This window comes from Aspergillus candidus (assembly GCF_002847045.1).
Source record: "Aspergillus candidus strain CBS 102.13 unplaced genomic scaffold BDW47scaffold_2, whole genome shotgun sequence".
NCBI lineage: Eukaryota > Fungi > Ascomycota > Eurotiomycetes > Eurotiales > Aspergillaceae > Aspergillus > Aspergillus candidus.
Window position 1 is genome coordinate 922507 of NW_020194007.1, and position 15846 is coordinate 938352.

The 15846-nt window shown below is 53.9% G+C and overlaps 5 protein-coding genes across 5 annotated transcripts; 2 read left to right on the forward strand and 3 right to left on the reverse strand.

Moving 5' to 3' along the window:
* The first annotated feature begins 3697 nt into the window (after positions 1-3697).
* On the forward strand, positions 3698-5827 carry BDW47DRAFT_98348 (NAD(P)/FAD-dependent oxidoreductase). The gene is made up of 3 exons (XM_024820625.1): positions 3698-4586; positions 4652-5470; positions 5540-5827. Exons 1-3 carry the CDS (start codon positions 4361-4363, stop codon positions 5674-5676), a joined length of 1182 nt encoding a protein of 393 aa, XP_024676373.1. The 5' UTR covers positions 3698-4360; the 3' UTR covers positions 5677-5827.
* A 392-nt stretch (positions 5828-6219) lies between these two features.
* BDW47DRAFT_27367 (putative plasma membrane H(+)ATPase) lies at positions 6220-9603 on the reverse strand. Its single transcript, XM_024818628.1, has 4 exons — positions 9057-9603; positions 8762-8985; positions 7994-8701; positions 6220-7940 (listed from the first exon to the last, which is right to left on the reverse strand). Exons 1-4 carry the CDS (start codon positions 9493-9495, stop codon positions 6234-6236), a joined length of 3078 nt encoding a protein of 1025 aa, XP_024676374.1. The 5' UTR covers positions 9496-9603; the 3' UTR covers positions 6220-6233.
* Positions 9604-10816: 1213 nt separating this feature from the next.
* Positions 10817-13200, reverse strand: BDW47DRAFT_27370 (glutamate--tRNA ligase GUS1). Its single transcript, XM_024818629.1, has 2 exons — positions 12900-13200; positions 10817-12811 (listed from the first exon to the last, which is right to left on the reverse strand). The coding sequence occupies exons 1-2, from the start codon at positions 13161-13163 to the stop codon at positions 10931-10933; spliced, it is 2145 nt and encodes a 714-aa protein (XP_024676375.1). The 5' UTR covers positions 13164-13200; the 3' UTR covers positions 10817-10930.
* A 144-nt stretch (positions 13201-13344) lies between these two features.
* On the forward strand, positions 13345-14559 carry BDW47DRAFT_27380 (mitochondrial 54S ribosomal protein uL1m). The gene is made up of 3 exons (XM_024818630.1): positions 13345-13651; positions 13724-14288; positions 14352-14559. The coding sequence occupies exons 1-3, from the start codon at positions 13401-13403 to the stop codon at positions 14442-14444; spliced, it is 909 nt and encodes a 302-aa protein (XP_024676376.1). The 5' UTR covers positions 13345-13400; the 3' UTR covers positions 14445-14559.
* Positions 14560-14564: 5 nt separating this feature from the next.
* On the reverse strand, positions 14565-15729 carry BDW47DRAFT_98352 (COG2 family protein). The gene is made up of 2 exons (XM_024820626.1): positions 15661-15729; positions 14565-15548 (listed from the first exon to the last, which is right to left on the reverse strand). Exons 1-2 carry the CDS (start codon positions 15673-15675, stop codon positions 14646-14648), a joined length of 918 nt encoding a protein of 305 aa, XP_024676377.1. The 5' UTR covers positions 15676-15729; the 3' UTR covers positions 14565-14645.
* Between the last annotated feature and the right edge of the window lie 117 nt (positions 15730-15846).

Consider the following 15846-nt stretch of genomic DNA (forward strand, 5'->3'; position numbering starts at 1 on the left):
CAGTCAGTTAGAATCCACTCGATCTAGTTCCTCCAGGGTTCTAGTGGCACTGGCGACCGACGCGCAGGATCTCATAGATCACTTTATGCCGCAAGATGTTTACTCTACGGTTAAATTGAAAGCCCTTGGTGCATTGCATGACATCGTAAAGGTGAGTACCTGCCATACACCTCACCTGTTCCTATTGGGCGGACTAATCTATGAGAGCAGAAGTGCGAGAATCTTGACTGGGATACCCTGAAAAGGTGCGAAATTGACCAGGCTTCTAAGGAAATAGGTAAATGCCTTGTTGTTTCGCAATCCATCAGACGGGGAATCTATGGCCGGCAAAACGATTTGTTTCTATTGAACTCCGTCGTCGATACGCTGGAAAACCTGGTCAAGGGGTTGGTCGTGTTCAACTACAGCCTGCCGTGGCCGCAAAAGGCTACCGGCTCTGATGAAGGGAGCATTCCGGATACAATGGACGTGCCGAACACAGCATATGCTCCACATGAGGAAGATGCTGTGGTTATCTACAGCAATACGATAGCAACAGATGAGGAATATCGCAGACCCTCTCCACCCCCAGATAAACCAGATTTGCAGTCAAGAATCGAGACCTATTCAGAGGGGCCCGTCCCCGGGCGAGGCCTACTTGAAAACCCTGTGCATTGGACGAGCGCAGACTTAAGTTCATTGTTTATGGTGATGAGAAATCTCGAGCGTGCCAAAGTCGAAATCCTGGAATTGTTTGAGTACCAGAGCCCCCCTGATTTGATGGCCTACTCCACCGTCAACTCTAGTGGAATCATTGCTTCCGTCATTACCTCCCTGGTCAACGGGGATTGCGATCTCCCACTCCCGCTGAGCCCGGAAAATGCGTATCTATCGTCTATATTCAGCACATCTGACGCCAGGGCTTCAAACTCTGTGGTGCACATGGATTTCGGAAAGTTATACCAGGAGTATACTTTGAAATTGGTACGTTGGTCTCTTTGATTTGCCCTGTGTTTGGGTCGGAACATGCAAGTGTCAATTCAGAACATAGTTGACTGTTTTTCAGAGGCTTGCAGTCAGAGATCATCCAGCAAGGAGCCTTCTCGATGATCTAGATCTTGCAGAAGAAGAATTAGATAGTGCCATCTTGATCACACAAGATCAGCTAGAGACAACCACAGAATTCAGAATCCAAAGTTCGCATCGGCTCCCCACGCAGAGCGCCTGGGTCGAGGAGCTGGATGCAGTCCGCCGGATGTTGGAAGATAACACCGAGTTGTACAACGATCTCAAACTGGGGATCCGCAGACTGAAGCAACAGGTTTGGTCGACCAAATGATTTGTCTTGTCGATCCCCACAGCTGACGGTGGCTTCCAGGTGACACTCCAGGTCGAATTAAAGCAGGACAACAACAACAAAGCCGTTATGGTGTTCACGACAGTGACCGTGATATTTCTGCCTCTTTCGTTCATGACCAGTTACTTCGGTATGAATACCCCGGATATTCGTGATATGGACACTGGTCAATGGATGTTCTGGGCCATCTCCGTCCCATTGACCACTTTTGTTGTGGGTTTCTGCATGACGATTGCGTACCAGGGACATAGATTCCAGGAGTACTTTCGTCGGTTTTAGTATCCCTTTCAGAAGGAGTTGTAATACCGCACAGCAGAACCCATGAGCCATACAATTGGATTTTTAGGGACACTGGGGTGTTCCATTTTCTTGCTACTTGGAAGTCGCACTTCTGAGGTATAAGTTTGTCTTTATATCGTCACTGGTCATTATCAATTGGATATATGGAACTTCTTCTTATGGAACAAAGCTTGTTGTCACTGTTAAGCAAGCTTACAATATCCTGTCTGAGCCTTCATCGTTTTATTTAGCCATGGATCTATGGTAAATCATATGACCACCCTTGTCTCCATCTCCTTTGGTCACTGTCTTTCATATATGAAACTAGCAGCGTACACTTGGCCATATCAGAAGCTATCAATTGGTAACATTTGCGAGGGACATTTTCAGCGAGTAGTGATATATGTTTCTACTAACGTACCCTAGTATGTTCTTACAGAACTGACCACGCTAGATCATATCCAGCAGAAGTGAAGTTTATCCTATCCTTCGCAACTCATCGAATACATGCCGTCTTGGCTTCGTGTGCTCCCAAACGGAAAACCACGGAGCTTTGTCGATGGCAGACTCAAGGCAAAAGACTGATGAACTGCATTGATGCCATCAGTCGGACAGAGCGTTTGTCAATCAGCGAAGCAAAGGAGAAGGTGAAAGGAATGATTATTGAAACCGAAACAGAGTACATGAAGCGGAAGGAGCGGTTTGCTACGCAACACCCGGAGGACTGGAAGCGTCTGGAGCGGTGGATTGAGGGTGGCCAACAGAACTATGCAGCAGTCGCTGCCCCACGAGACTATATCAACTCCCTTCCCTCGAAAGGAATAAGATCGATGCTCATCGACGCATTCAATCTCTGGTTCTGTGTACCACAGGGCCCATTCAAGACCATCGAGAGTCTTGTTCAGTTATTGCACAACGCGTCACTGATTCTGGATGACATCGAAGACAGTTCGGAATTGCGGCGAAGGCAGCCCGCCGTGCATCTTGTCTATGGAACCCCGCAAGCAACGAACAGTGCGACATTCATGTTTATCCAAGCCATCCAAGAGGCCCGATGACTGAAGAGTCCACAGTCCATGGACGTCGTTCTCGAGCACGCCGAACGTCTCCATCTGGGTCAGAGCTGGGATTTGTACTGGAGGTTTCATAATTAGTGTCCGTCTGAAAGCGAGTACATGGGTATGGTGGACGATAAAACAGGGGCCATGTTCCAGATGCTGGTGGGTCTTCTCCAAGCAGAGAGCCCGGTCCATCCTAGTTTGGATTTGACCAGATTGACGGTTCTATTAGGGAGGTTCTTCCAAGTACGGGATGATTACATGAATCTCAGGTCGTCGGACTACATTGAGCAAAAGGGGTTTTGTGAAGACCTTGACGAAGGAAAGTATTCCTTTTTAATAGTCCATCTCATCCATGAAAGCCCCGACGCGACGAGCTACGTCACCAGTCTCTTCCAGCAACGTCAGAAGTTTCCCCGTGAAAGCAAGGAGCTGATTCTTGACCTCCTCGGGAAAGCAGGGACCTTCAAAGCTACCCTCAACTATCTGAACCAAACTGAGGCACATATCGAAGAGGAGATTGAGAGGCCCGAGGCAATCGGCGGGCAACCAAATCCTCTCTTGCGGTCAGTCGTTGCCAGACTAAGCGTGAAGCACCCATCTCTACAGTGAGGATAGCAAGTTGAGGAAACACAGTCAAGGACCGCGCATGTGCTCACCAGAGCTATAGCCTATGCTGTTTCCTGACCAAAGGTGTAGCCATAGAGACGCACTACAGCTCAAGAATTTTATATCTGACATGAAATAGCGCTAAGCATGCTCCGTACCAATCTCGAGATCAATCCATATATTATACTTTCAAGCCGGCAGTCTATATTGTACTCGGATAATAGATTAAAAATCAAACTTTATTAAATGATCTCCGTATATATATATATAGATATATGGAATATATAGATATAGATATAGATAGAAATATAGGGCTGTCGATCCCGTGCCTTCCAGACTATGTTCTCTTTGGCTTCATATTCTCCTTTTATTACTCTTTCTTCCTTTCCATCTCCCCATCTTTTCCCTCTTCTCTTCCTTCCCAAATCAATGCTCCCAAATTAATCTGATCTTCCAGCTCCTGTCTCAAGCGGAAGACCCACTAAACCCGCAAGGATCGGCGCCATGCATCAACTAACGAGTCTATTGGAATTATTGATTATGCACCCTGCTGATCCACCTCCCCTGAAATCCAGTGCATTCGGTCCACCGATCCTATTCCACCAGACATACGTTCAGCTGAAGCGAAGCTGACGGTCCCGAGTGGCTCCAGTCCAAATCACAGCCAACCAATGCATCCCGGTCGCACCATGACTCAATTCCCCTTCCGTCACGCATTCCTCAATCTGTTTGCGGAGGTCGACTCCGAATCGTCACCAATATAATCTGCATCTCTCCCTGCATCGGACTATCACAAATCGCCCGATTCGGCTCCATAATAGGCTACACCATGCGCCATGCCGATCCCGCCGTGTCCGGCCAGCCATGTCCTGTACGACCGTGCAAGGTGGACTCGGGTCTCTTGGCTAGCTGATCGCACTCAGCAATCTTACTCTGCAGCAGTCAGGGTGCGACTGCCGTCTCCATCCCGGATCCGGGAGAGTATATAAGGGGCGTTGGTCGCCCCGCGACTGATCAGTCAACCAGCCATACAGCCTCCTACCCTCTCCCGTCCATTCCAGATTGACGGTCTTTCATCATGGCCCCCAAATCAGTCTTCTACTCCCTCTTCGCGTCCCTCTCGCTGGCTCTGGCCGCCGCCACCCCCGAGCCGGACTTCGAGACCATTGTAGTCGGTGGCGGCCCCGCCGGATTAAGTGCCCTGAGCGGACTGTCGCGGGTGAGGCGCTCGGCGGCCTTGTTCGACTCGCACGAATACCGCAATGACCCCACGCGGAACATGCACGATGTGATCGGGAATGATGGTAGGTTATCTACGCGTCCCTTGGAAATCACCCCCGCCTCCTATCAAATCACTAACCTCCGTCAGGCACCGTTCCTAGCGAATTCCGCGGTCTCGCCCGCGATCAGATCACCGCCAACTACAACGAGACAGCCACCTTCATCGACCAGAAGATCCAGTCAATCGAACCCGTCTCCATCCCCAAAGACGGCGACGCCACCGACACCCTCTTCAAAGCCACCGATGCCACCGGCAAAGAGTACTATGCCAAGAAGGTCGTCCTCGCCACCGGCATGATCGACATCCTGCCCAACACCCCGGGCCTCGAAGAAGCCTGGGGCAAGGGCGTCTACTGGTGCCCATGGTGCGACGGCTTCGAGCACCGCGACCAGCCCTTCGGCGTCCTCGGCCCCCTCCCAGACTCCCTGGCCAGCGTCAACGAGATCTGGACCCTCAACAAGGACATCGTCGTCTACCTCAACGGCACGCAGACCCCCGAAGCCGAAGCCGCCATCGCCAAGAAGAACCCCAACTGGCGCAAGCAGTTCGACAAGTACGGCGTGCGCATCGACAACCGCGTCATCGCCTCCTTCGAGCGTCTCCAAGACGGCAACACCAACAAGGATAACCACGGCCGCCAGTTCGACATCTTCCGCATCCACTTCGTCGACGGCTCCCACGAAGACCGCAACGCCTTCATCACCAACTACCCCTCCGCCCAGCGCTCCGACCTCCCCGACCGTCTCGGCCTCGCCATGATCGACGGAAAGATCGACGCCCAGTCCAACCCGGGCATGCGCACCACCCTCCCAGGCGTCTTCGCCATCGGCGACTGCAACAGCGATGGCAGCACCAACGTCCCGCACGCCATGTTCAGCGGCAAGCGCGCGGCCGTCTTCCTCCACGGTAATTTCTATCCCCTCCCCCCACATATTCCCCAACCATTGAAACAAACCCAACTAATAACCAAAACAGTCGAACTCGCCAAAGAAGAAGCCAACCACTCCATCAGCAAGCGCAACCTGCCCTCCCGCCGCGTCATGGAGAGAGAAGCCGAGCGCGCTATGGGCAACGACCTCGAGGAGGCCTGGAACAAGGCTCGTGGGCTGTAATTTGCTTTCTTTGCTGGGAAAGAAAACAACATCCCATGATGTATGTGCATGCTTGTGTGCTCTAGCTACAGCCTGAGACGGCCCACATCACTTGTGGGACTCGGGCATAGATGCCTCGCTTGGGTGGGAACAAAAACGTCTTATGAAAAGCTACTTTAATTAATTTAATCATAATTGTTCCTCAACTCCATGAGGCTGCCGTTTGTGGAGGATAGAGTTCGTAGCTAGACACCGTAATGTGCAACGACTACACGCGTAGCCATTCTATGCTATGCCTGTAGTTTTACTTATACAGCCACACTAGAACCGCACATATTGTTGAATATTATTATTATCGAAGCTATTACTAGTAGGTAAATTAAAATAGCACATATATATCTCTTTCTTTACTGTTGCTTCCCTCCTCCTTCCCAGCAACAGTCGAACTTTTGCCCGTGAAATCAACCAAACAACCGAAAAACCAAAAAACCAAACAATTATTCCCGAATACGAATACCCCCAACCCCATAAATCAAAGCAGATTCAGATAGAGACGCCTACCAGAAAGGCATAACAGACTACTCCGCCTCCTCTTCTTCCTTGCTTGCAGCCAGGAAGAACCGACCCTTGGGCTTGCCGGGCTCCTCGTACTCGAGTGTAAGGCGCGCCAGGTGACCGAGCAGGTTCTCGATCTTGAGGTCGCCCTTGTCGCGCTTGGCTCGACCCAAATTGTCGAGCCACTTGAATTTGTTGAGCATGAAATACACAAGGGCGATGACGATTTCCACGCCCAGTGAGTAGCCCCATACCCGGACGACGGTCACGATGTCCGTCCAGCCGTTGGTTGTCTCCACGAATTTGTCTGCGGGGTTTGTGGGCATCGTCTCGTTGGTGAACCAACCGAACAGGCAGAAGATGGTAGCTAGGATGTCCACACCCAGGATGGCGGCGACTAGGTGGATCGATGGCCATGTGTCTGCACCGCGAGTGACGAAAATGAGCCAGTTCTCCGTCAGCGCCACTTCCAGAAACAGCACTTCTTGAATGGAGCCCCAATTCTGCACGATACCTCCGGACGGTAGGAACATAGAACCGCGGACCACCCAGGTGCCCAGCGCAAGGAGAAGACCGAGAAGCACTGAAATGAACCAAATTTTCGGAAGTTGCCACTCCACAGGTCGGAGTTCGAACGACGCATTATCATATGCCACTGCCACGGTTGCCAGATCCGCAAAGAGGGCCAAGAATACAATCAGTTCCACGCGAATACTCTCGTTGATGATAATCATCGACGTGACCAAGTAGATCTCCAAATGCAAGCAGAGGGCGATACGGTATTGAATATACGCCTTCATCCGGTGGAAGATCTGCCGCGCCACTTTGATCGAGTCGATGATAGTCGATAAGCCTGGCTCCAAGAACACGATGTCTGATGCTGATTGCGCTGCTTCTGATGCACCTTCCACCGCAATACCGCAGTCCGCTTTCTTCAAGGACGGGGCGTCGTTCACACCATCTCCAGTCATCGCAGTTAGATGCCCTCGGTCCTGAAGCATCTGGACCACCTGGTATTTGTGTTCAGGGAAGACCTCTGCAAATCCATCTGCTTTTTCAACCAAGTCCCCGGCCATCGCCCCACTGAGACCGCCGTGGATAAGCTTGTCCGAGTTGAACACTTTAGTGCCAAGCGAAAGCATCTTGCAAGTTTCCTTGGCAATAGCCAATGCGTCACCAGTAAGCATCTTAACACTGATACCGAGGTTCTGGGCTTCATGGATCGTGTGCGCCGTGTCCTCTCTAGGCGGGTCAAACATCGGGAGCATGCCAAGCAAGGTCCACTCTTCGCCTTCTTTCTGCACCGCAACACCAAGGGAGCGGAAGCCACGGTGGGCAAATTCTTGCGCTTTGGTTTTGTAGAGGTCGGAGGTCTCTTTGGAGCAGTTGGTCAGCTGGAGCACAGCTTTGGGGGCTCCCTTGGTGCAAGTGTATCTGATGCCATCGCAGCTTGCAACGGTCACGATACGCTTGGAAACCGGGTCGAAGGGTTGGTATTTCTCCGTAGTCCAGCCTCGACGCAGGATCTCGCGCGCCTTGGGATACTGCCTGAGCGTGAGGATCGTTACTTTGTCGATCGGGTCCAGAGATTCAATGTTGTGGGACGACGCCAGGACGGCCACCGCAAACATCCAATCGATGTCGACCCCTTCCGCGACATAAGGATCCCGGATGCTTAGCTTGTTGGCTGTAAGCGTGCCGGTTTTATCGGAACACAGGATATCAACGCCCTGATACTAGGTTAGCTATGGTACTCTCTCTCACCATGACAGACACGACTTACCGCCAACGATTCAATTGCCGTGAGCTTTTGCACAATCGCCTTCTTCTTGGCCAAGTAGGCCGCACCCACGGCCATGGTGGTGGTGGTCACCACAGGAAGACCAACGGGCACACCAACGATGAGCAAGCCCAGGGTATAATGGAGGAGGGTCTGCTGGCGAGGGGAGGCGATAGGCAGATGACGGAAGAAGCCGCCGATCCATGCTGCAAGGATCCAGGCCATAACGAGAATAAGGAGCGAGGTACCGATGTTGTCCATGACGATTTCGAAATGGCCCGCGCCGCGCGCGGACTGCACCATGCTGGCGGTTTTACCCACAAACGAGGTTTTTGCGCTAGTCTGGACCACGGCGTAGGCTTTCCCACGCTTACAGCCGGTCGTGTAGTAGATCATATCGCCCATATAACGATCGACTGCTAGGGACTCTCCAGTAATGGCCGAGTGGTCGCAGGCCAGGATCGGGTAGCCTCGCCTGCGTCTCGGGGCCGGCTTTGCTTCGGCCCCCTCACCCTCCTCGCCCCCCTCACCCTCTTTCTCAGTCTCTTTGTCCTTACCCTGGTTATCCACATCTTCGATATCAGATTCCGAAGTGCTGCTGAGATCCCCCTGGGTCTGCATGGTCTGGAATTCTTCCCATCCGTTGGGGTCATTAACATCACAGATCACTTTAGAATCAGCCGGAACGACGTTGCCATCACCAATGACGATCTACCGTGCCGTTAGAAAGGGACGAAAAGCATGCACAGCGCGATCTCCAGGTATACATACCACATCACCAGGCACAAGTTCTTTGGCCAGGATCTCTTGCTCTTGTCCATCACGGATGACCTTCGCCCTCATGGCAATGTCTCCTTTCAGACTGGCCACGACATCGGCGGCTTGCTTTTCCTGATACCAACCCACAGCGGCGTTCAGGCACAGAATACCGATGATGACACCGAAATCGATCCAGTCGTCCAGACCGGCAGCGAGAAGCACGGCCAGCTCCATGACTGCAGTCCTGTTAGATTTCCTGTGTTTGCAGCCTAAATGGAGTGATCATCTCCCACGGGTGACAACTTACCGTAGAGAATGGGCCCTCGGAAATACGATATGACCTTGGCGATTGGGTTCTCCTTCTCCGAGACCAGCTCATTCCACCCGGAACTGCGTCGTCGAACGTGGACCTCGGAGGAGGCGAGACCCTGGTGAATATCGGTGATGCGCCACTCGTCCGGGTACTGCCCTTCTTCTGCGGGCTTGCGCCTGACATGAACCTTGCGCTTCTTCCAGGGTGCGTACCAAACTCTTTTCACTTCTTCGTCCTCCTGACCTTCGTCTCCCCGACCCTCGCGGTACGTGGAAACGTACTTGACGAGCTTGCCATACTCGTCAAGGTTGGCATAATCTTCCTTGTAGGAGACCCGGGAGACACGTCTGGAGGCACGACCCTCAGACGTGGAGACACGAGTTGGCGCCGTGCGTTCGACGTCACCGGAGGCAGCGCCGCCTTCCTGAGCCATCTTGCCGGCTATAGTATGAAAGTAGGGGGGACTCGATTCGCAGGCCCTCTGCTCTTCGCACACCGCCGCGTATAGTACAAATGAACGGACCTGGGGAGGGGAAAAGACAGAAACGAGAGGTCAAACGGAATAACGATAGAATGTGAAGTAGAAGAGAGAAAAGGAAAAAAGGATGTTGTAGAACTGGCACGAGAAGAGAGCTGCTGCGTTGCATCGATGGGCTTGTACAAGATCAAGACTCTAACAGGCAGTGGATCCCACTGGCAGGGACCATCGCACAAAGATTATCATGCTGACGTAGTCGAGTCCAGGAGAATTCCTGAGAAGCTCAGTGGTGATAGGTACCTGTGTTACCCCTTTCGGCAAGGCACCACTGGGGCAGTGCCTGTCATGCTCAGGACACCAGCATGATTAGAGCCATGACTCCTTGATTCAACCATGGCTGGAACTTTGTTGACGTAGATCATTTTTCAGGTCCATCCGAGGGATCCGATGGATTACGGGCCGGGTACACCAGGGAACAAACGCCCTTCATTTGCTCTGGCGTCCCACCGAAGTATATAATAGGGTTCATGCAACAGATGACTCGGAAGAACCGAGTGAGCCGAGACTGATTTCCATGGCCGTGGCTGACTAGCGGAGGGGTTTGGTCGCGGAAGAGCCGTGGAACGAGTCGACAGGGGAGATCAGGATGAGAGGGGTTGCATCAACATCTCGGGATCTGCTGTACAAGATAGATCGGAGAAATGATCATCAAACGAGACGATCGATCATTGTGGGGTATGTAACTCTGATGGATCCACAGTGAAGAACGAATGATGAAGTGAGAAGAAGAAAAAGACGAACTGCAGAGGCTGACTAAATGCTGAGTCACAGCGGCCTGAGGCCAGTGGGGTCGAGATGAACAGACATCACCACTCGTCATTGCTGGACTGTGTACGGAGGGAGATTGTGAAGACAATATTGGCCGGTTGGGGTTAAAAAAATACTTATCATCTACGACTGATCTGTCTACCTGGATATGCCGTAGAAACATTTAAACTGTATGCCATTTCATAGAGCACCTCCTCCTTGGATACCAGTCGAGACGGCACCAAGTCCTTTCCCTGAACTACATCCAGTAATGAGAATATCATGAAAAGAATTAGAAGCTGATCTACGGAGTTGAAATCCAGATGCGAAGGAGCGAGGTAATTATATGAATCCATGCCGTCACCACCCGCTTGGCAGTGGCTATGGATGCAACGACAATCACACGCCTCGCAGGAACGATTGGTTGCAGCCTAGTTGCTCAACGGGGTACACGATTGAGAAACGAGATACCTGATAATGATTATTGATGTATTTCTAGACCGTGAAGGGGTTGTCTCCGGCTCTATTTCATCAAATCCATTCCAAAACGTAAGGCGCCATAGCCTGCCGCGATTACGAACATTTATTTGCCCGTCTTGCCGGTGGGAATGTTGAACAGGACGGCCGGCTGGCCCGGAGCGTAGGCCCGGTCGACACGGTAGTATCCCTTGCGCTCGAACTGGATGATCTCGCCCTGCTTCAGGTCGGCCACGTTGCAGTCGGCCACGGCGTCCTCGCGGAACTCAGTCGTCTTGTTCAGCACGTCCTCGAGAGCATCCTCCTCCTGCAGGGTGTCCTTGTTCAGGAGGTAGTCGAAGTCCACCAGCTCCACTGGCACCAGTTCCTGGTCCGCCGACAGCCAGGTGACCTTCTTCTCCGTCTTCTTGAAGTCACCCTCCAGGTGGAGCTCCAGCTCCAGCTCCTGAACAACACCCGCGGCGTCCGCCGTGATCTTGCGCACAATGGCATTGCCCCAGCCCATCAGCGTGACTTCCTCATCCTGCTTGAAGCTCTTGGCATCCTCCTGGTCGAAGAGGAGCGAGCTGCTGTAGACGACCTTCTTCTTGCCGACGGCCGGGTTCTTGACATGGCTGGGCTTCTCCTCCGAGTAGGGCGCCGCGGGGCCCTTCTGGGTGATGGTCGCCTTGACCAGGTCCTTCTTGAGGACGGCCGTGTGGCGAGGCGCGACCGGGTCGATGTACTTCCTGTTGGTGGCCCAGATCAGGGTCCAGTCCAGGTTGGTGATGTTCTTGCTCGGGCCCTGCTTGAGGATGAACTCCCGCAGCGCGGGAATGGTCATACCACGACGGCGGATACCACGGATGGTGGGGAATCGGGGATCATCCCAGCCCCAGACCACGCCCTCGTCGACCAGCTTGGTGAGCTTGCGCTTCGACAGCAGGGTGCGGATGAAGTTCATGCGCGCAAAGTCCCAGACCTGCACGTGACGGAGCTTCAGCGTATCCAGGAACCACTGGTACTGGGGGTTTCGGTCCCGGTACTCGATGGTCCTCAGGGCGTGGGTGACGCCCTCCATCGAGTCGACAATCGGGCAGCAGAAGTCGTAGGTCGGGTAGATCTTCCACTGGGTGCCAGTGCGGTGGTGGGGGCTGGGGTTGCAGCGGTAGATGACGGGGTCACGCATGGCCTTGTTGGGGTTGTCGACCGACATCTTCGCGCGGATGCACCAGCGCTGTCCCTCCTCGCTGCCCGTCTTCATCTCTTCGAAGTGGGCCAGGTTCTCCTCGACCGACGCATCACGGCGCGCGCTAGGCAAGCCGTCCATGCGCTGCTTCTGCATCACTTCCTTCTCCGTGTCATCGGCGTAGGCGTTGCCCTCCTTGATGATGCGCACACCGTAGTCGTACAGCTCATCGAAGTAGTCACTGGTGTAGCTGGTGCGGTCCGGCTTGATGCCCATCAACGCCAGATCCTCGACGATGGCCTGCTCGAACTCCATCTTCTCCTTGCTGGGGTTGGTGTCATCGAAACGCACAAGCAGCGTGCCGTTGTACTTCTCGTGAGCGAAGTAGTCGTTCAGGAGGGCAGCCTTGGCGTGTCCGATGTGCAGGTACCCCGAAGGCTCCGGGGGGAAACGGGTCACAACGCCCTTATCGGTGTTGTGCAGGGCGATGTCGTAGCTGGCGCCCTCCTTAGCCTTGGCCGATTTCTTCTCCTTGGCAGTGGCGTTGAGGGCCTCAATGGCCGCAGTGGCCCAGGGGCAGAGCTCCTCCAGGAAAGTAAACCACCGGGTCAAGTTGACCAGAGCACCCTTGCGAACGGCCGAGATACCGACACGGTTGCCCCGAATGGCACCCCAGAGGGCAATGTCGGCAGTGGAGAGGGCGTATCCAACCACGAACGACCGCAGAAGCAGATGGGTGTTCAGGCGCTGCAGCTGAGTGTCCAGCGCCTTAAAGTCGAGCGTAGTAAAGGACTCGAGCTGAGAGAGCCACTCGTTCTCCTGTATTAAATCATTTCCGGTTAGACAAAGGGTCCATCTACTTTTTTCTTCCCGTCCGCGCGGGATGGGAGTACAGGGTCCGTCTTACCAGTTGCTCATCCTTGCTCTTCAAGTAAGGGAAGCTAGACTGCAACTCCCGCAGCGCATTCACGGTCCCATACACAGGAGTGCCACTGGCTCCAGTAAACTGAACCACGGCCTTATCGCCCTGCTGGAGCTCCGCAGCATCCTCGTAGGTGATCTGGATGACCGGCTCCGGGCGGGACTCATTGATAGAGGTCGCAACCAGAAGCACGGGAAGCAACAGGGCTTGGTTGGCCCGAGTAGCCAAGGTAAGATTGACTTTCGACATGATTGAATTAAACCCCTTCAAACGTGCAGGATTGACCGAACAAGAGGAAGAAGTGGGGGAGAGTTGGAGGGGCAATTTCACCCGTTGGTGTTGGGTATACTCGGCCGCCGCGTTTCTCCGCCCCGAACCTCCGAGAGAGCTTTCGGGACCAGAAAACAATTCCATCGACCGTTCTTGTCTTGTCGCTCGTTGTCTCCACACCACTCTTCATCCACCCACGTTACCTCTCCAGCGGCCATGTCCTCTTCATACGGCTCTCTCCTGCCGTCCGCGGCAAGGAGTGTCTTGTCGTTATGCCGACCTCCTCTCCGTCAAGCGCCAATGGCTCCTTTCCTCGCCGGCTTCCAACAACAGACTCGCGGTTTCAAGAAAGGAAAGAAGGAGAAGAAGGAGAAGGAGGCCGCAAAGAAAGCTCGCAAGGGACCGCGGGATTTCATCCAGAAAGACCTCAAGGATATCGAGCAGTTTGCGCTGTGCGACGCGATGAGGTAGGTCGACCGTTTCTTTACTCCGGGAGAGAGGAAGAGACCCGTCTGGCTGACCACTTATTCTTCCCGCAGGTACATTCGCGCCTTCGAGGTTGGCCGTGACCCAGCAGTCACCAAGTACGAGATTCACGTTCGATTGAAGACGAAGCGCGATGGACCCGTCATCCGCAACATGCTCCGATTCCCGCACTCCGTCCAGACCGAGTCGCGGATCTGCGTGATCTGCCCACCGGGGTCGAGACACGAGAAGGAGGCGCGCGCGGCGGGCGCCGTCCTGGTTGGTGAGCAGGAGGTCTTCGACAAGGTCAAGAACGGACAGCTTGAATTCGACCGCGTCATCTGTCACCCGGACAGCTTGGAGGCGTTGAACAAGGCCGCGCTGGGCCGCATTCTCGGTCCCCGAGGGATGATGCCGAGTGCGAAGACGGGCACCGTCGTTGAAGATGTGGCCAACCGTGTCGAGATGCTGCGTGGCGGTACCGTGTACCGCGAGCGTGATGCGGTTATCCGACTTCCCATCGGCCAGCTGCGCTTCTCGCCCGAGGAGTTGCGGGACAACCTGCGTGCCACCCTCAACCAGATTAAGAAGGACGCCGCTGGTCTGAACGACCGTATCACGAAGGAGATCTACGAAGTGGTATGTTGATTCCTCGTCCGCGACCGGATCGGTCACAAGCGACCACACTCTAACAAGTTATAGGTGCTGAGCTCCACCCATGGGCCTGGTTTCAGCTTGACCGGAGAGTTCTCGAGCGACAATTCCCCCGACACCGCCTTACTGCGCGGGATGTAAATTAAATTAGCCATTGACTTGTTTTTGGGTGTACAGATTATGTTTCAATAGGAAGGAGCTGGTGTATAATGGGAATTCATTCAAATATATAGTCTAAGAAAAGGGAACCAACGGGGTCTCCAACGCCGACGCTATGCCAAGTAATAAAACAGAAGGGAAGGAGTTAGGCAGAGGGAAATAGAAAGTACCGTGAGAGTGGCACTATAATTTTTTCAAGTTCTTCAGGGTCGACACGGCACTGTTGTCCTCTCCCATGAGATTGTAGAGGCGCAAAACGGCCATAGTTTTGGTGTCCTGTTTATCGCCCGCCCGACTGGCCTGTTCGAGGGCGGTCTTGAGATCGAGAAGGAGAGCCGCGTTGATCTTCGCGATGCGCGGCTGCTGACTGACAAAGAACGGGTGGTCTCCCCCAAGCCGGGACGACAGTTGCATCAGGTAGACGTATTTCTGAATGTGATGTTCGAGCCTCTTCAGCGACACCAAGGGCGCCGTGGCCGCTCCGTTAGTGAGAAGCCCCTCGTCGCCGCTCTCCTCACTATCCGTGTCCAGCCCATCATCGGAATCCGTCCCGGAGCCATTGTCCGTATCCTGCCGCTGCGTAGCCGCTGTTGTTGACGTCAAACCCGCCTCCCCGATCATCAGCCTCTTCTCCAGCTCGTCCACCCGGTCCGCGTAGTCCAGCAAGGCGCGACCGAAATTGGCATTCCCGCGGAGCCGCCTCTTCTCGTTCAGCAGCTGTTCCATCTCCTCGTGGCGGGCTTCGACCCTCTCCCGGATTGTTTGGACGTCGCGCTGGAAGGAGAGCAGGCCCACGCGGATCTGCTCGACCTTCTCCTCGCCTCCGTGCAGCGCGGACCCCAGTGACAGGAAGTCCTGGTAGTTATGGTTGACCAGGTCTAGAAGTTCCCTGCCGAGGAGCTGGTCCAATTCGCGCAGCTCCTGGCGGAGGTCTTCTAGGCTCTGGTGTCGGTTGGTCAGGGACGAGAGGTACTCGGCTGGGTCGAAGTCGGGGGCGAGGAAGGAGGAGCGGGACAGGGGTTCTGGAAAGGGGAGGCCAGAGGGATCATCGTCAAGATCGGATCCCGAGTCGTCGGGTTCGCCAAACTAGAGGAGCGCGATTAGAACAATCAGTCCAAGAGAGTTCAGGGAGGGACCGCAGGTGGGTGGGGGGGGGGGGACCATTGGTGGGATCATGGTCTTGCGGGGAGGTGCATACACGAAATAGGTTCATTTCGGGAGTCAAACCAAGGATATATGAATGGACGAGTGGATGATATGATTTTTTACGCGCGGATTGAAAAGGATGTGGAGAGAGGGAGTCGGAGAGGGTGCAGAAGGGACGTGAGATGGAGGAAGTTGGTTGGCGCGGAGTACGGGATCGTCTCGACTACTAAGAGCCCAA